The sequence below is a fragment of the Protopterus annectens genome, chromosome 3.part1, assembly GCF_019279795.1.
Source record: "Protopterus annectens isolate FY-2018-M chromosome 3.part1, PAN1.0, whole genome shotgun sequence".
NCBI lineage: Eukaryota > Metazoa > Chordata > Ceratodontiformes > Protopteridae > Protopterus > Protopterus annectens.
In genome coordinates, this window is record NC_056732.1 from 845,151,586 (window position 1) to 845,171,812 (window position 20,227).

Sequence of the window (20,227 nt, forward strand, 5' to 3'; positions counted from 1 at the left end):
GAGGCCATCATTTGGACAACCATCAGGGTTTTTCTGCTTTTGGTCCTAACTCTGCCCCCTAGCAGCTCATGTGAGCACCTGCATCACCCCCACACCATTTATCCTTACACACACACACACACACACACACACACACACACACACACACACACACACACACACACACACACACTGATGGAGGACTAGTCTAAGTAGTTTGGAAGGACAAAGCTAACATCCCTATCTGTGGTCATAATTATTGCCTGCACACCTCTTCTTGCATCTAGTAATTGACCAAAACCCTCACTTCCCCTCAGGATAGGTAAGCCAGCATCAGATGTTCAGTTCCACCCTTCCTTTCTAGATCTTCCAGCGTCCAAGCCACTAATCAAACTTGGGTCATCTAGAGCACAGTAAGCCTTTATCACTCTGTATCATAGGACAAGTAATGACTAGAATTACATCTACTGTAGCGGGAGTTATGATGCAGGTTTATGCCTGATATCAGGTAATACTGATAACACGATAGGGATGAGCTGATTGGTATTCAGGAGTTAGATGTCAGGGGTAAGTTATTCTGTGTTCTTAAATCACAGAATATGAAGAGACAAGCACAAAAACAATTATTGCCTTTGTATGAGGCCAGCAGTCAGGGAGTGGGGATATATTTATCAGGGGAAGTTTTGTTAATCAGTCAGTAAATTTAATGGGGGTACAAACCAACTAAATATCTTTAACATTCACAAAATTTGTCAAAATAAAACTATCATATTGTTTGTCTGTATCTGCAGTATGAAAGGGGGGGCTTGTACAACTTCAGGATGCAGCAAATGCTTCATGAATTGAAATGAACTCATATTCTTGTCTCGATTCCTTTTATTGTGCATTGGTTTCCTGTACAAACTACATTGGAGCAATCCTAGTCTGAGTGGATGAAAGAGACTTTTTGTGAATAATACCTTTCTGCAGCATTTTGTTTGCACCAAGGTATATACTGTTTTTTTTTTATTCTAGCCCTCTGTCGTTGCAGTTAGTTAAACTATGAAGAGCACCACTCCCACAGAGGTTTAAGAAATATAACAGAACTGTTTTTGATTAGCAGTGAGCCCACTTAAAATGAATAAAAATGTGTCTGATTTTGTGCTGTAGGAGGCAGATTCCTGCCTGTGTCCTGGGTGGCTGTGTTTATACCAGTGACCCTAGAAGAGCGAGACAGGGAGGCGGTGGAGTCAAGGGACACAGTCCAATTGCATCTGTTGGGGGGTGGAGGAGGGCTTGCATGCACTTGGGGTCATACTAACTGGTTTTAATTTCCTGGTGGAGATGGGGAAGCTCATCACTCATGTCTCTGGAAGGGGCAGGGATGCCTTGAGGGAACACTCCTCCACCCCCATCCCGTTGCATATTCCTCTCCTACACTTCATTGGGTGAATGGGGAGACTAACAAAGAAACCTCAAACTTTCCTTGATGGCAGTCTGAATGATGCCCCCTCCCAGATGACCCTCACTGTGGTGATGGGGAACGAATGGACCGATTGACATGGAGGGGGCTGATGAATGACAGGGGAGCAAATAATGCAAAAGAATAAAATAAAATGTGTGTTGATATCATATTATGTCACAGTTAAATACATCATTTTCTTCAATACCAGAGCTGTATACTGTTACTTAAAATAGTTAAAAATAAATCCCACATACTACGTTTTCAAACTACAAGATTATACATCACCTGCTGAAGTCCTATATCCACTAGTTCTGCTGTTCCTCCTAGGGTCTTTATTAGTTCAGCTGTAATTTCCATCATTTTATGAACTTCATTTCTTAGTGAGGGGTCACTAGAATCACTTTTTATCACAACCCATTCTTTCAGTCTCTGGGAAGAGAAAAAAAAATGTTCTTTTTATTGCATTAGTATAAGCCTATAAAACTTGTGTATTTTGAGTTGTAGAGAAAATGATATATAGAAACATTCTTAATGCATTTTCATATGTAAAATTAGTCAAGTTAACCAGTATCGGTTTGCTATCAAAATATCACAGGACAAAATAATTCCCACTCAGAACACCGAATAAGAAGCACGAAAAAAAAAAACATTCAACAAATCACAATGTCAAATCCCCTGAACGAATTCAGCAGATTCTACATTAAAATTGAACACATCACATGATGTCTGTGTAGGAGCGCAGATAAACTAAACTCCTATACCTCACATCACATTTTTGCATGGGGACAAGCCCCCCCTGCACCCACCCTGTGGGGGGTGCACCCCCTCACCCCCTGTTAACTATATAGTACAACTCCGAGATCACACTACAGTGAGGAAAGGGATGAATTTCCCAACCTGCACTGTACCGTGATCTCTGTACAGCACTTCGAGTTCATATCAAAGAATGCACTGTGCATTCGCTGATATGAACTTTTGACACACAGATGTTCAGCAAGATGGAAATTTGAACATCCCATGTTTCGAGTTTTCCATCTACAGAGCATCTCTGTTCATGATTTTAATAGTAAACCACCAGTATCTCAAGTGTCAAACAACTTCCACTCTGTCCCCTGAAACTTTACTGTCTGTTCTTCTGATAACTTTTAGCTGGACTCATTATAATAATTTATATTAATAGATAATAATAATTATTCTGTCAATGAAAAGGTTTAAGGCTGTAAACTGTTAACAAGATGATTCGTGTTGCCTTAGCCTTCATTTACCTTGTGTGTGACTCTGAAAAAGGCACTTAGCCAGAAAGTGCTCCTGTGCTGAGTTTAAAAAAGGTCCATGTGGACCAATATTTTATTCTGGTTAACAAACACAAATAAATAAATTATGATGCTATAAAGGGAACTATCACCTTAAGGATGGCTTGATGCTTGCATGCTTGCTTGAGCTGTTGTGCTTTTTTGGAATTTCAGTTTTTTTATGGAACTGTAAGTGAAGTGTAAATTATTTTTCAAGTAAGCCTTGAACATGGGGCATTCAGCTTTCCCTGATGTTGTTTGCAAACAATGGATGATCATAACTAAGAATGTAATAAGTATATGGGTCATCTTGAAAAAGTATATTTCCTCTCATATTACTAAATTCTTCTTCAGAATATAGTGCTTAGACATGCCTTTTGTCCAAACTTGAAGCAATGTGATTGATAGCATAATATGGAATTTAGAGAAGGGAATCATTTATATGCAGAAATAATTCTCCAGAAGCAATCACTTCAGAGTCATTCCACAAGTTCTGCCTCAGAATGCAATTACAGAGTCTTAGCAATTACATGTGACTGGCTTGTACATATTTCCAGCTCAAATCAGTCATCATGTCAGAGTGCAACTAGGAGTTAAGGTGGCCATGTTTTTAGGCTCCTGCTGTACAGTAATGACGTCACTTAAGGCAGCCATGTTTGCAGCCATGTTTTTAGGCTCTTCCTGTAGAGTAATAATATCACCATGGTGTAGTTTTGGTTCAGGTCTGATCATGGCTTGTTTAACAGTTGTTAGTAACTGTATTTTAAAACCTTATCATGATACATTCTAAAATTATTGTTTGGTATCACAGATCTTTTAGAGGGTGGCAATAAGAGATTTGTAAGACTGATACCAAAGTATGGACCAAGACCACCCACTATGTTATTGCTAGTTGCATATAAGCCATGGAATCTGAACTTTTCTTCATGTTCAGAAAGACATTCTTATCTAGGGTTTGTTTATAAACAATATTTTAATAAGTAGGTAAGACTTCTTAAAAATCAGAAACCTGTCTAAATAAATACATGATAAGGTATGAGGAGTGGTGTGTGCATGGTACAGATATTCTCACATGCCCAGGGTGTGGTGAGTGTCACTCATCTCTCTCTAACATGGATGACAAGCAGGCAGGGTACTTTGTTTAGATGCTTTAATACATAGTAACACATCAGGATGGATAGCAGCATCATAAAATATAAACAAACTAGCTAACAGACAGAACTTGCATACATACATGCTTACATCTCAACAGCTTACTACAAAATGGCAGTCAGACTTGAATGGGCTCCATATTTACACACTTGTGCAAGCCCTTGGATAGCTTCTTAAAGGTACATACACACATACTGATCTACATCCTCCCTCTTAAAAAGATTGCCCTTTGTAAAAACAATATCAGAGTTAGACATGCATTACCATAGACATTAGAAACAAAACACAATGTTCATGTACAAGTTGCTTTGTATCTGTTACAGGGTTTAGACATAAGACCAACTCTCATAACATAATAATCTGGACTAAATTTAGCAACAGGGACAGTCTTCGGTGCACAACTTCTATCAGGAACTTCTGGATTCATCACAGAAATGGGAATGTCCTCTGGAACTCCTTCAGGAATTGGAACACTGGACAACTCACTCTGAGATTGAGTCTTTCTCACAGGCTATGTGTTGTGGTATAGGCTCGGACACCAGTATTAAATGCTTCCAATTCTGCCTAAAGACTGCTCCTTGTGATTCCACAATGTATGATCTCGGCTCTGGGCAGATATTCTTCACGACACCTATCCGATCATAACCTTTGGACGTTTGCATCCTTACCACTTCTCCTTCTTGTAATGGATTGAGCAGTTTGCTGGTTTTATCCTAGTAGGACTTTTGGGTTAGGTGTTTCTTCAACAGATTGGTTTTCACTGACATTTTCAGTTCTTGCCACATGGAACCACCAATAGACTACTGATTGGTAATGTGGTTCTGGTTTGTATTGACAGAAGTCTGTTTGCAGGTAAAGCAAGATTTTTATCACAAGGAACATTTCCAAGATTCAAGAGATTCAGGAAAACATCACTATTATCTTGTTTTGATTTCTCTAGTAACTGTTTTGCACTTTCAACTGCCAGTTATGCCAAACTATTTTACTGCAGGTACTCAGGACTACTCATGACATGAGTAAAGTCCCATTCTTCAACAAATCTTTTGAACTGTTGGCTTGTAAACTGCATGCCATTGTCAGAAATAACTTTGTGCATACTTGTACATGGTAATCCAGGAATTTGGTTTAGCTGAAGTGGTTCCTTCTGTTGATGTGGCTTAGCACTATTACACACAGAACATGATGAAAGTGCTCTCTCAATGTTTTGTGACATAGAAGGCCAAAATACTAGACCTCTCGCCCTTCTTTTGGTAGAGTTGGTTCCTGGGTGACCACGATGCAAGATAGTAATGTACTCTTATTGCAAGGACTTTGGAACAATTACTTTTGGACCTTTCATAATGATACATTTGTCAGACAAAATCTCATCTCTGTATGGAAAATAAGATTGTACTTCTAGATTGCTTTGACGGCCATCCTGATTGATAAAGTGGTTGAGCCTTTGTAAAACTGGATCTGCGGCTGTGTGATCTCTCAACTCATCAAGACATGTGGAAGAGACATTTCTCACTTCCATAACTTCAAAATCAAGGTTTTCTTTCTTTTGCTGTTCAGTGGTGTTTCTGGACAATCTGGATAATGTATCAGCAAGATAAAGAAGTTTGCCTTTCTTGAAGACAGGATTGAAATTATACTTTTCCAGTCAAAGCATTATGCGTTGCAGTCTTGCTGGAGCTGAATGCAGAGGTTTTCTCAAGATAGTGACTAGAGGTTGGTGGTCTGTTTCGATCTGGATAGGTCTACCATAAACATAATCATGGAACTTCAAACATGCAAACAATTGCCAAAACCTCTTTCTCAATCTGGGTGTACTGCATTCCAGTTTGGGTAAGAGTTCTCGATGCATAGGCAACAAGGTGATCTTCTTGTAGAATGAATGCACCAAGATCAAATTTCAAAGATCACATGAAAGTGTAACTGGCTTGTGAACATCATAGTATCTGAGAGTGGTGGGTTAGCATCCTCTGTTTCAGGACTTCAAATGCTCTTTGGTGTTGCTCTAACCAAGACCATGATACATCTTTATGTGTCATCTCTCTGAGCGGTGCTGAAAGTTGGCTCAAGTCTGGAATGAACTTGCCTAGAAAGTTGACCATGCCAAGAAAACATTGCAGGGTTTGAATATTGTCTGTAGCTGACATCTCGAGAATGGCTGTTTGCTTTGAAGGGTCTGGTCATAAGCTCATACTTGTAAATAAGTGACCAACATAAGTAACGTCTTGTAGCCTGAATTTGCATTTCTGTGAATTAAGCTTAAGATTCACTTGACATTGTGTTCTTTCTAGAACTTTTCTGAAGTTTCTGTCATGCTCAGCTTCATCATGACCTCCTACTAGTATATCATCTAGGTTTACCTTCAAAATGTCGAATGCAATAATGTTTAATGTTCATTTGGTTGAAAAATAACATCTAAACCCAAAATATTGAATTATCAAAATGTCTAAAATCATTTAATTGAAAAAGCAATGAGATCAGCCCTACTATTTCGCAGGGGGACTACACCCCCCTGCATACCCCCCCTACTTAAATATACCAACTCCGATATCGCAGTACAGTGCAGAAATTGGCAAATTTGATAATTTTGACATTGTGAGTTTAGACTAATTTTATTTCAACATTTTGATTATTCAATATAGTGCATTCAACCAATTCATTTTCAACCATTTAGCATTCAACATTTTGAAGGTAAACCTATAATCTACTATAATAGCACAAGGATACCCAGAATAAATTTGCTCCATTGCACATTGAAAGACTTCATTTGCACAATTTATCTCAAATGGCATTCTCAAAAATCTGTACCTGCCAAATAGAGTACTGAAAGTAGTGAGCAATGATGATTTCTCATCAAGCTGAATTTTCCAAAATGAACTCTTTGCATCTAAAACAGAAAAAGAGTGGTATTTGGCATCAAGGCTGCGACTTCTTCAACTGTGCCCATTGGATGATGAGGTCTTTTTAGTGCTTTGTTCAAATCTCATGGATCTATACATATTCTGATGTCATCTGAGTTTTTCTTATGAGCTACCACCATGGAAGATACCCATTCAGTTGGAGTTACAACTGGACAAATCACACCTTGTCACAACATTTTATCTAGCTTGGCTTTGACTCTGTCCTGCATGGCCATTGGAACTTTACGTGCTGGCCTGATAACTGAACTGAACTCTGGGTCTAACTTCATGGAGTACACAACTGGAAGTTTGCCTAGTTTGTCTTTGAAAAGATCAGCATAGGTAGAATAAATGTCCTGGGCGAAATTAGAGTAGTGGTCTTTTAAGCTAACTTGGTGGACTTCCTTATTAAATGAAAGCAGTCCCATTTTCAAACTGTCTCTGTGCCCTAATAATGATTGGACATGACTCTTGGCCACATAAAATAACAAATCATAGCTTCTTCCAGCAGAGTAACATGAAAGCACTACCAAGCCTTCAGTCTGAATTTCTTCACCTTCATAAGCAACAAGCTTCACACATCTTGCCAAATAAAACCTTTAACTATGATACACTCTAGCAAATGTTTCTGCTGACATAACATTGCACTTGGAACCTGTGTCAACCGTGAGCTCTATGAGTTTGCCATTTATACGAACAGTCCAAAATACCTCATTCTTTGCCCTTAAATCTACTGCATTAACTGTTTCATGAACACACCATCAACATAAAGAGTAGGGTTGCAGCTCTCTAATTGATCAACTCTTATCTTAAAATGTTCCCTTTTAATAAAAAGAATGTGGGCCTTTTGATTTACAAAGCCTTTTGAAATGATTCCATTTATTGCATTTGTGGCATTGCTGACCAAAAGCTAAACATTTTTCCCTTTTAGATTCATGACTTCCACCACAATTATGACAGTTGGGAATGAAACTAAGTTGGGGCCCATGCTTTGAGTTTGCTGACTCACTCTTATGCTTCACTGAGACTGTGTAAACTCTGGAATTTTCTGGAAAGCTCTGGGGTTTAGCAGTGAGTGCTGCAGGGGCTACAGTTGCTGCCATGTGCTTGGGCCTGTTTTTTTTTTTTTTTTTGACTACACGCTGCATACTATCATCACAAACTTTATCACTGTGCCTTCTAGAGCTATTCTCATTTGTAAGCACATTTATATGCTTTTCTGTAGCTTGTATATCTGAGAAATCTCAATGCCTTGTTCAAAGTTAAATCATTGTCACAAAGCAAAATCTTTCTCACAGCATCTTCTTTTATACCACACACAAGTCTGTCCTTTAACAGCTCATCCCTTAAATCGCCAAATCTGCACGTTTTAGCCTTATTTCTCAGGTCAATTATATATGCTGCAAAAGTTTCACCAGGCTTTTGATCCCGTGTGTAAAATAGGTGCCTTTCCACTGTAACATTTGTCTGCGGGTTACACCTTTCTCTAAATTTACATTTTAAGCACTCAGGGTCCTCCCGTGACTCAGCTGGTACAACAATATGATGGTTCCCCCCTCTCTAGTATAGACAGCAGGTGCATTCACAAATGAACGTTCCCTTCCTATGGCTTCAGACCACGGGTGTAGCTAGGATTTTTAAATTTGTACTCACATCTCTCAAACTGCTACCCCCCTCCCCAGCCAAGCTACGGCCATTCTCGTAATTCACGGTTCGCTCTTTTAGTGTCGATGAAGAGGCATTCGCTGTAATGCCTCTTCAGTAATATAGTATAGATTCACTCAAACTCGGTTCCTTGAATTGAAAATGAACCTGAAAGTCAGTTCTTTGAAAAATGCAGCATGGCAGTTGGGGTAGAGGATTCATGCTTTTGTTTTCTGTAACTAAGGTACAGGTTTTGAGCTTGAGTAAATTACTAACCACCTGCTACCCCTAACTAGTGTGTTTCATTCACACACACACCACTACCTACCTCTTAGTGCAAGAAATATGGACAAAGCCTAAAATAAACAGGGAGAGAAATTAAATAATGCTCTTGTGAACTTAGAAAGTTGCTAGAATAACAGGATTTGTGCTAGTATGAGAAAGTTGCTAGAATAACAGGATTTGTGCTAGTATGAATTTTTCTAAAGGACATGAAGTCTGAAACTCAAATATCTGTCATTATTTATCAACTTCAGCCTTCAATGATTTTCTAGAAAATCACAAAATTTATGAGGAACAGACAAAAAATATGGGGCAAAAATCTGGACATTCTGCAAAATTTGGACAGTTGAGAGGTATGCTACCTACCTACCTCACACACACACACACACACACACACACACACACACACACACACACACACACACACACACACACACACACCTTTCAACCTCTTAGAGCAACAAACTCATAAATAAAACTGAGGCAAATGCCCAAGAATAAGGAATTTTTTTTAAATATTGCTCTTATAAACTTAGAAAGATAATAGAATAGTAGTAGGTCTTGCATTAGTACGAATTTTCTGAAAGGTATGAAATCTGAAACTCAAATGTCTGCCATTATTTTCTAACTTCAGTCTTTAACGATTTGCCACTAATTTGCCAGAAAACCGCAATTTTATGAAAAACGGACCAAAAATGAGATGCAAAAATATAAAATTGCCAGACAATACAGCTGGGAACCTGTCAAAGAAAGGACACCATTTTAATATAAGCACAATAATAAAAAATGGTAAGAACGGAGCAAAAGCTGAAGTATATAATATTCAATTATGGTTTATTCTTCAATAAAAACAGAAAGAACGGATAAGTGCGCTTTCGCTTATAGCTTCATCAGATCCATGAATAAATATCATTCACTCAGAACATTTTATACAAAAATTCAATAAAATGCTCTGAGTGAATTTTATTATTATTATTGCTCCATTCTTACCATTTTTTATTATTTTAAGTTTTATAGAAGTACAGCTATGGAGCATTCACTCAGATGGCTAGCTGTGATTTTCTTGTTCCTGATTAATATAAGCACAGTTAACTTGAGCAGCTGACAAAATTAGAGAATCTACATGCATTTCTGAAATAAAAGTAATGTATAGCTCTGATCATTACAGTTATTTATAAAAGTAAACCCTCCACGTTTTCTTCCAAAATTGCTATTTTGCGGAGAGATTATTAGGGGGAGAGCAACATTTTGAGCCAAAATTGGGGACAGTTGAGAGGTTTGGATATTCCTAATTCTATAAAGTGATTTATTTGCACATACCTCTCAACCTCTTAATGCAGGAAATCTGGACAAGGCCAAATATATTGGGGGAACATACAAACAGTACTAAAAATTGATCTTGTATAAACTTGACAGTTGATAGAATATCAGGTCTTGCTTTAGCATGCATTTTTCTGAAGATTATGACGTCTGAAACTTAATGTCGGTCATTATTTATTGACTTCATTCCTAAATGATTTGCCAAAAAAGTTTTATTTTGCATTTTACAGCACAAACACCAATAAATATCTGCTAAACAAAGCAATGCAGTCTCACAATGAAACTAGACTTAGCATTAAAACTTCTCCGCCCTTGAAACTCACATTCATTGAAACAGCATTGAAACCCACATTCAAAGAAAATACATTTTGCCAGTGGCAGAGAAAGATTAACTTTGGGCTGTTTTCATATCATAGGCCCCTTGCAAATGAAACATACACGTGCTCTTTGATACACCTTCCTGATTGTATTAAATTATATTCCTTGTACAATACAGTATAGTTGTTAGAGAGCATTTTAAATTTATTGTTTTGAACATTTTTCCAGTAAACAATGAAACAAAATGCATGCACCAATAATGACAAAACAGCCCAATTTATAACATTTCCATCATAAAAGTCTACTCAAACTTCTACAGTCCACCAGTATCAGTAAATATGCACAATATCTGAACTAGTAAAAGCCATCTACATAATTCCACATTAAAGAAATCTGTAACTAATGAAGAGGCTGCTGCTAGCAAACAACTTTATATTTCATGGTTTCATCTACAAATAAAGTGCCTGTTGCCCTTGAGGAATAAATTGCCTATGTTGCATTAAAAACAATGATATGCTAGTAATATTGCAATAGGGAATGGATGGCAAACTGATAACAGGTTCATAGTTACTACTAGATATCTTCGCCAAAACGGACTACAGCATCCACCCCCTTTACAACACAGTACAGTATCAGCAATGCATCTACCTACTGTGGGAGAAGAACCCACAGCCTTCTGCATCAAAAGCAAGTACACTACCTGTTGTGCTATTAACAGTACAAGCAGATTCAGCATAAGCAGCACTAAACTTTAGTTCCCCTGCAGCTCTCAGCTCCTTGTAAAATGTCAACACTCAGCTGTATCTCTGAACTTTGCAGCACAAGAAATCTGGAAAAAGCCAACATTTATTGGGGGGGGGGGGGGACAAAAGCCAAAAAACCAGGGACACATTTTAAACATTGCTTGTATAATTTTGGAAAGTTGCTAGAATAAAATGCTGTGCTATCACCATGCATGTCTTGAACCCAGAACCATATGCACTACAGGCAGTGCAACATACCACTATGCTAAATCAGCAGTTTGAAAAATAGGAAGACAAACTTAATGGCTATCATTTAGATAGCTCTCAACCTCTTAGCACAAAAAACCTGGACAAACAAAGTCAATAATGAGGGAATACAAATTCAGTTCTCACTTCACACCTTAGCACAAAAAACCTGGACAAACAACAAAAACAATAATGGGGGAAATACAACTTCAGTTCTCACTTCTCACCATAGCTCATAACTGTAGAAAAACAAATCTGAGCAAAGTTCAGAAATGGTGATGGTTAGGGACTTTAGGCTCTTCTTACCCTGAAGCAAAGGTACAGGGTTTGAGCCTAAACACTTATAGCCAGCAGGTGTATTATGTGAGAGGTATTTACACACACACACACACACTACTTTCTTACCTGATAATCTGTTTGTGATACTCGGTTGCCTTCCAACTACATCTTCACATTTCCCGCTCGCAGCGATAATCCATTTGTGATTGTCTTCTTCCACTTGCTCACTACTGCACATTTCCCGCTCGCAGCCAGCCGGACATGATGTGAGCTCACTTCCGACTGGCTGGTATCCTCCTTAAAGGAGCCAACACTCTTTAAAAAGGAAAAAAGTACGTACGTTTTTTTTTTTTTAAAATGCTACCCCCTCTTCTAAGAAGTTGTACTGAAATCAGTACAGTGCGTATGCCTCTTGACGTCGTTGCTTCAGACCCAGCTAAATCAAGCAGAATAAATGCCTTTGTACAGTCATCTTTATCAGAAAATGCAGCCTGTATGAAAATGTTGCACTCTTGCTCAAACACACTCCATTTCTCACCAATATTACTGTCAAACACAAGTGCATTGGGTTTTTGAAATCCATCTGCCATACCCACAAACTATGTACAAACACACACTGAAAATATGGCCTTTGTAATTATGTACAAACAAACTGTTCTGTGAGCTTGTAATAACATTCAAATGTACAATAAATTCTTTGAAGTACTGTACTTTGCAAAATATGCTGTGTAATGGCTGTATTCTGTGAAATAACTTTACTGCAATGCTGCACAAACATGAGAACACTTTATACACTTCTGATAACTCAGATATCTTTGCTTAATATGAAAATACATGCTTTGCAAAAATGCGGTCAGTTCCCTTTATTTTATTCGTTTTTTGCAATTTGGACTTTATTTCAAACATTTTCCATAATAATTCAAATATTTTTATCAATATCGTACATATCCGTTTATGAGAATATCATTTAAAGTGTGCTGTATGCCTCGTTTCATATTTTATGAATAAGAAATAGGGCTGAGCAAGTTTTAGTATCTGAAATTCGTTTCTGACCTGTTTTGCGAAGTATACACATTGTAGGGATGATTCACTCTTGTATATGCCACCAGTTCCAAGTGCCTTAAGTCATTTTAGCCTTGCTGCCTCTAACACCATGTCCTTTAGACATGCCAATTCTGACACTATGTTGCTCATCTCTTTCTAACATGGATGACAAGCAGGCTGGGTATTTCGTTTAGATGCTTTAAATACATAGAAACACATTAGGATGGATAGCAGCATCATAAAATATAAACAAACTAGCTAACAAACAGACCTTACATACATACATGCTTACATCGCAACAGCTTACTACAAAATGGCAGTCAGACTTGCACGAGATCAGTATGTATACACGTGCAAGCCCTTGTCTAGCTTCTTAAAGGTACATAAATGTAAATTGATCTACAGTGAGGAATGAGCCCAAGAGCCTTATTGCACTAATAAAAAAGGCATCTGTACTCTTTTGCTGTCTGAATTTTACATTTACTAATGTATGTATAATGATTACATGTTCTGTAGTATATTTTAATGTAATGTAATGTAGTTCCTCTGACTATTTTAGTTAACTAAAAGCCGTGCACTTTTAAAACTTTTTAACTGTATGGACTTTTGGTCTGAAATTTTCAGGGTAATCATTTAAGGGACTCTTCTGTCAAACTTTTATGTGCTATTGCACATTCCAGTTCATACACTACACAATATCTCAGCTAAGTTCTGGCAGGTGCATGAATTCAGATGAGGAAGATTGCACATCAGTCACACAGTGCTTCATAAATATTATGTATCCTGCTTTCTACCTAACACAGCCTGAAAAACAGAGGAATTATTTTGGTGGCAACTACAAAAATTGTACAATAGATATATGCAAGCTATAATACTCCACAGAAGCAGCAGTGTAGCTTAGCTATTTATTGAAATTTATACCATACCACATACTTCTCATAGTTACAAAAATAAAAAAAGCTCTTTCCTTCTTTTAAACTGTTGTAACAGCTTGCTACATTTGTACAGTTTAGAACACATATGGAGCACTACTGTGCTCAGTTAAAAATTTGTTTTCTTTTAAATTGTAACAACTTCTTATACCTCACAAGTAGAACAGTTCTCAGTTTTGATGGCAAATGCAATACCAGCAATTAAATGCTGGTACACATTGAAGAGCAATAGGTTCTCTGGTTCACTTCTCGGCTGGGGTGCCTACTGTGCAGAGACTGCATGTCCTTGTTGCATTTGTGTGGGTTTCCTCCGGGTGCTCCAGTTTCCTCCTACATTCCAAAGACATGCATCTGGAGTGTTTCTCCTCAGGCCTCTGCTGAAAATGGACTCTGTCCCAGTCAGACTTTCCCAGTAAACAAAGGTAAAATATCAGTGCATTTCCAGCATTTAGAAATCAATGTTGCTATTGTATTTTCAGTCATAACCAAAATGCTTTAGTACTCTGTATTTGGTACAAATTAGAGCAGCTGCTTTCTGCAGATGTAGTAAGCAGTTTGCTACAGGTTAAAAGAAAAGGAAGGTGTTTTTTTGTGCTCCTCAACTTAAAGTGGAGGGGAGTGCCTGACTGCAGGATGGCAACTGGTGCTAGAATACCTGGCATCACCTCGGATCCTCCTCCTACCATTTTTTTAATTGATTTAGCTGCTAATAAACTTGCTGCAACTTAAAATATTCACAAGAGTAATATGTTTGATGGCAACACCAAAGAACTGGAAAAACACGTAAGAAGTAATGCTTCTCCCATCATTTTCCTTAATTTGATTTAGCTGATGAACAACAGCGAAAATAATATTCTCAGCAGACATGTAAAAGTTTGTGTAAAATATAAAATATTTTTATTTTATGTTTTAGAAAAAGTGGGTTGGGATTTTGAAGTAGTGCCATTGAGAATGCTTTAGATATAGGGGGCGTGGGGAAGATGACTCACAGTTCGAGTAAAGTGCAATGCAGTCATCTAATGTTCTTCACAGAACGTCATAGTTTCTAGAGATTAGTTAGGAGTTATTTGCTAACTATTTTTCTGAAATGGCTTTTAGTATCTTTGTCTTTGTGTTAATCTGGATTACAAAAAACAAACCAACAAATAAATAAATAAATAAAATGAAATAACCCTGTTAGACAAATCATTGGCTCTTTTGTTAGACTATGGAAGAGAGATGATCTATTCCACAACTTCATTACAAGAAATTGCTGTAAAAAAATGAACTTCATTCTTTAGCCATAAGTATTTAAGAACTTTCTAAAATGGGCTATATGAGATGTAAAAATAGATTCATAAAGAGGAGACTGAAACAAACAGGCAGACTTGCACAGTTAGCAAAGTTCTCAAATAAGTAGCATCAAAGTTGTCTTGAATGACATGAATGAAGATTAAATACAGAAGAATTACAAACTGAATTCCTTATTAATCAACACAATTGGCTTCAAGAGAAAGCAGATGACTTACAAAACAGAGAAAGGAAGAAATAATGTAGGAATTTATGGTATTACTGAAAAAGAGAAAATTATAATATATTTCCTCAATTTTTGTCTGCCTTAAATTTATAATTTGCCCAAAACTTCATCTCAAGGAATAAAAGAGCATGTGATCTGTTCTTAAACCAGCAAAAAAAACAAAACAAAACAAAAAAAAAACAAATTCATTTCAAGGACATTATACCAAAAGCTGCTTAGTCACAGTATTCATCTAAAGTAGAAGGAAACTTAACTAGATTTGACAAATGACTTCTTATTAAGTTATAGAAAAAAGAAAGTCATGTCTTCCCTTTATTAAAGAACTTAACAATATAATATGGCCAAAAATATTCAACACTCTGGAAGAAGAAGTTACTTACGTTCAAACTAACAACATTTTGAAAATAACTGATATTAAGAACTAGAATGTTCAAGTTTGAAAAGGTAAGCAGAAAAAAATGAAAAACTAAGAAACATTTAAAGATAAATGAGCAGTGTCTTAAACCGATTCATCAGTTATTTATGTGTTGAAGAAGTGAATTATTGTTCTTACTGAATAATTTTTGCTGAAGGAGGAGAAGAGGTGGAAAGCATGGCCGAAGGCAGGAAGAGAGGAAAAAGGCTAGGACTGTGGTAGTGAGGGTCGGAACTTTGAATGTTGGCAGTATGACTGGTATAGGGAGAGAGCTAGCTGATATGATGGACAGAAGGAAGGTTGGTATATTGTGTGTGCAAGAGACCAGATGGAAGGGAAGCAAGGCTAGGTTATCGGAGGCGGTTTCAAATTGTTTTATCATGGTGTGGATGGGAGGAGAAATGATGTAGGAGTTATTCTGAAGGAACAGTATGCTAAGAGTGTTTTGGAGGTGAAAAGAGTGTCGGATAGAGTAATGTTTATGAAGCTAGAAATTGATGGTGTAATGATGAATGTTGTTAGTGCATATGCTCCACAAGTTGGGTGTGCAATGGATGAGAAAGAAAAATTTTGGAGTGAATTGGATGAAGTGGTGAGGACTGTACCCAAGGGTGAGAGAGTGGTGATTGGAGCAGATTTCAATGGGCATGTTGGTGAAGAGAACAGAGGGGATGAGGAAGTGATGGGTAGGTATGGTGTTAAACAAAGGAATGCAGAAGGTCAGATGGTAGTGGATTTTGCGAAAAGGATGGACATGGCTGTGGTGAATACATATTTTAACAAGAGGGAGGAGCATATGGTGACATACAAGAGTGGAGGAAGATGCACACAGGTGGATTATATCTTATGTAGGAGGGCCAGTCTGAAGGAGATTGGAGACAGTAAAGTGGTGACCGGAGAAAGTGTAGTTAGGCAGCATAGGATGGTGGTTTGTAGGATGACGTTGGTGATCAAGAAGAGGAGGAGGAGTTTGAGGGCAGCACCAAGGATCAAATGGTGGAAATTGAAAAAGGGTAATTGTGAGGTGGAGTTCAGGGATGAGTTAAGACAGGCACTGGGTGGCAGTGAAGAGTTACCAAATAGCTAGGTAGTTACAGCAGGGCTAGTAAGGGAGACAGCTAGAAAGATGCTTGGTATCACATCGGGACAGAGGAAGGACAACAAGGAGACATGATGGTGGAATGAGGAAGTACAGGAGAGTATACGCACAAAGAGGTTGGCGAAGAAGAAGTGGGATTGTCAGAGAAATGAAGAAAGTAGACAGGAGTATAAGGAGATGAGGTGCATGGCAAAGAGAGAGGTGGCGAAGGCTAAGGATAAGGCATATGAAGAGTTGTATGAAAGGTTGGGCACTAAGGAGGGAGAAAAGGACCTGTACCGATTGGCTAGACAGAGGGACCAAGCTAGGAAAGATGTGCAGCAGGTAAATGTGATAAAGGATAATGAGGGAAACATACTCACAAGCGAGGAGAATGTGTTGAGGAGATGGAAAGAGTACTTTGAGGGGTTGATGAATGAAGAGAATGAGAGGGAGAGAAGGTTGGATGATGTAGGGATAGTGAATCATGAAGTACAATGGATTAGCAAGGAGGAAGTAAGGATAGCTATGAAGAGAATGAAGAATGGAAAGGCTGTTGGTCCAGATGACATACCCGTGGAAGCATGGAGGTGTTTAGGTGAAATGGCAGTGGAGTTTTTAACCAGATCGTTTAACGAAATCTTAGAAAGTGAGAGGATGCCTGAGGAATGGAGAAAAAGTGTTTTGGTACCGATTTTTAAGAATAAGGGTGATGTGCAGAGCTGTAGTAACTACAGAGGGATTAAATTGATCAGTCACAGCATGAAGTTATGGGAAAGAGTAATGGAAACTAGGTTAAGAAGGGACGTGATGATTAGTGATCAGCAGTATGGTTTCATGCCGGGAAAGAGCACTACAGATATGATGTTTGCTCTGAGAGTGTTGATGGAGAAGTACAGAGAATGTCAGAAGGAGTTGCATTGTGTTTTTGTAGACTTAGAGAAAGCATATGACAGGGTGCGTAGAGAGGAGTTGTGGTATTGTATGAGGAAGTCAGGAGTGTCAGAGAAGTATGTAAGAGTGGTACAGGATATGTACGAGGGTAGTGTGACAGCGGTGAGGTCTGCGGCGGGAGTGACGGATGCGTTTAAGGTGGAGGTGGGGTTACATCAAGGATCAGCTCTGAACCCTTTCTTATTTGCAATGGTGATGGACAGGTTGACAGACGAGATCAGACAGGAGTCCCCGTGGACTATGATGTTTGCAGATGACATTGTGATCTGTAGTGAGAGTAGGGAACTGGTGGAGGAGACCCTGGAGAGATGGAGATATGCTGTAGAGAGAAGAGGAATGAAGGTCAGCAGGACTAAGACAGAACATATGTGTGTGAATGAGAGGGAGGATAGAGGAATGGTGAGGATGCAAGGAGTAGAGGTGGCGAAGGTGGATGAGTTTAAATACTTGGGTCAATAGTTCAGAGTAATGGTGAGTGTGGAAGAGAGGTGAAGAAGAGAGTACAGGCAGGATGGAGTGGGTGGAGAAGAGTGTCAGGAGTGATTTGTGACAGACGAGCACCAATAACAGTGAAAGGGAAGGTCTACAAGAGGGTAGTGAGACCAGCTATGTTATATGGGTTGGAGACAGTGGCATTGGCAAAAAGGCAGGAGTCAGAGCTGGACGTGGCAGAGTTAAAGATGTTAAGATTTGCACTGGGTGTGACAAGGGTGGACAGGATTAGGAATACGTATATTAGAGGGTCCGCACAGGTTGGAAGGTTTGGAGACAAAGCCAGAGAGGCAAGATTACATTGGTTTGGACATGTGCTGAGGAGGGATGCAGAGTATATTGGGAAAAAGATGCTAAGGATGAAGCTGCCAGGTAACAGGAAAGGAGGGAGGCCTAAGAAAAGGTTTATGGATGTGGTGAGAGAGGACATGCAGGTGGTGGGTGTAACAGAGCAAGATGCAGAGGACAGGAAGAAATAGAAACAGTTGATCGGGAGCAGCCGAAAGAAGAAGAAGAAGAAGAAGAAGAAGAAATACTAACTATCCAACCCAATACCATATTCACGGATGACTTTAATTATCCCACTATTGACTGGGAATGCTATATGACACCAAATATACATGCACAGAGATTCCTGGATTTTGTAAACACAAACTCCCTGGACCAGATAGTCAATATACCAACCAGGAGTGCAACCATACTGGATATGGTCCTCACTAATATGGGAGAGTGCTGCAATACCCTCTACTGTAATGTCTTCCCTTTTAAGGTCTGACCACAAAATGGTCTCCTTTGAAATAAAAATAAAACCTGGATCCCCAGCTAAACCTGGAAGATTCAGGAACTACTCTAAGACTAATCTCCTGCTATTAAGAGATACCCTGGCAAAATTTCAAACCCCATAAACCCTGAGAACAATGCTGCATATGCAGAACTGACTGTTCACATAAACCCTGTACAACCGTTTTAATAGCTGCATAGAGGCAGCTGTTATCCACCAGGAAGAAGTACAGAACTAACTCAAAAAACAAGCCACCATGGTGGATTCACAAAATCAATAGGCTGTATAACAGAAGAAAGAAAATCATGGCAAAAATTAGGAGGTGCAGCACCCAGTAGGATAGAAGAAGTCTCATCAAACTAAACAAACAATTCAGAAGACAAATAAAGTCTACTAAAGCCAAATTTGAGGTAGGTTTGGCCTTCCAGGCCAAGGGCAGCCACAAATCATTCTTTAGCTATGTCCACAACCTCAAAGGCAATACACAATTGTGTGCAGAGCTCATTGAAAATGGAGCCACCTATAGTGAGCCAGACAATATAGCAAACCTTCTGGCTGATAAATTCAGCCCCACATTTACTCCTCTCTCCCCTCAATCTTCCCTCAGGGAATACCATCAAATATAACTCCACCTGCTATCACTAGGGAACAGGTCCTTAATGCTCTCTCTAAGACCAAGAACACTGCATCAATGGGCTTAGACAATATCCCAGGATGCCTTCTAAATAGCATGAAACATGACCTACCAGGGCCTCTGCAATTACAGGATGCTTTCTAAATAGCATGAAACATGACCTATCAGGGCCTCTGTTATTACTATTTAACTGTAGCCTCCAAACAGGCTTTGTGCCTCTTTAATGGAGAACAGTAACAGTCATCCCTGTGCACAAAGGTGGGCCATCTACAGACCCTGGAAACTACAGACCCTTAAATCTCACTAGTCTTATATGTAAAACCATGGAAAGAATTACCATGGAAATGATCAATAGAGATACAGTAAACCTCCAGACACTGGACCCAAACCCATTTGGTTTTGTCAAGGGCAAATCATGCTTACTCAGCCTGGTGGACTTCTTTGAGAATGTAACCAAAGCAATGGATGAGGGGAAAATGGCTCACACTCCCTAACTTGACCTGGTCAATGCATTTAACACAATACCCCACTCAGGCATTGTTGACAAACTCAGGATGTTAGGTACAAACTCCTATGTCACCCGGTGGATAGCTAACTGGCTCACAGACAGGACCCTTGGAGTTAGAATTGGGAAGTCCACTTCTACAAAGAAGCCAGTCAGAAGTGGAGTCTCTCAGGGATCAGTTCTTGGACCAGTCCTTTTTGGCATTTACTTCTCTGACATCAAGTCCAGTGTCAGTGGTCTCTGGCTGACTAAATCTGCAGATGATTGCAAATTAGGAGCTGTC

At 38.8% G+C, this 20,227-nt stretch overlaps 1 protein-coding gene across 2 annotated transcripts in view; it reads right to left on the bottom strand.

Moving 5' to 3' along the window:
- LOC122798296 (cytosolic non-specific dipeptidase-like) overlaps positions 1-20,227 on the bottom strand; it is a 345,095-nt gene that overhangs the window by 195,971 nt on the left and 128,897 nt on the right. For both annotated transcript variants that reach the window (XM_044067118.1, XM_044067117.1), the window contains exon 3: positions 1,709-1,852. In XM_044067118.1, the coding sequence (XP_043923053.1) occupies positions 1,709-1,852 (144 nt within the window). The remainder of the gene's footprint in view (positions 1-1,708; positions 1,853-20,227) is intronic.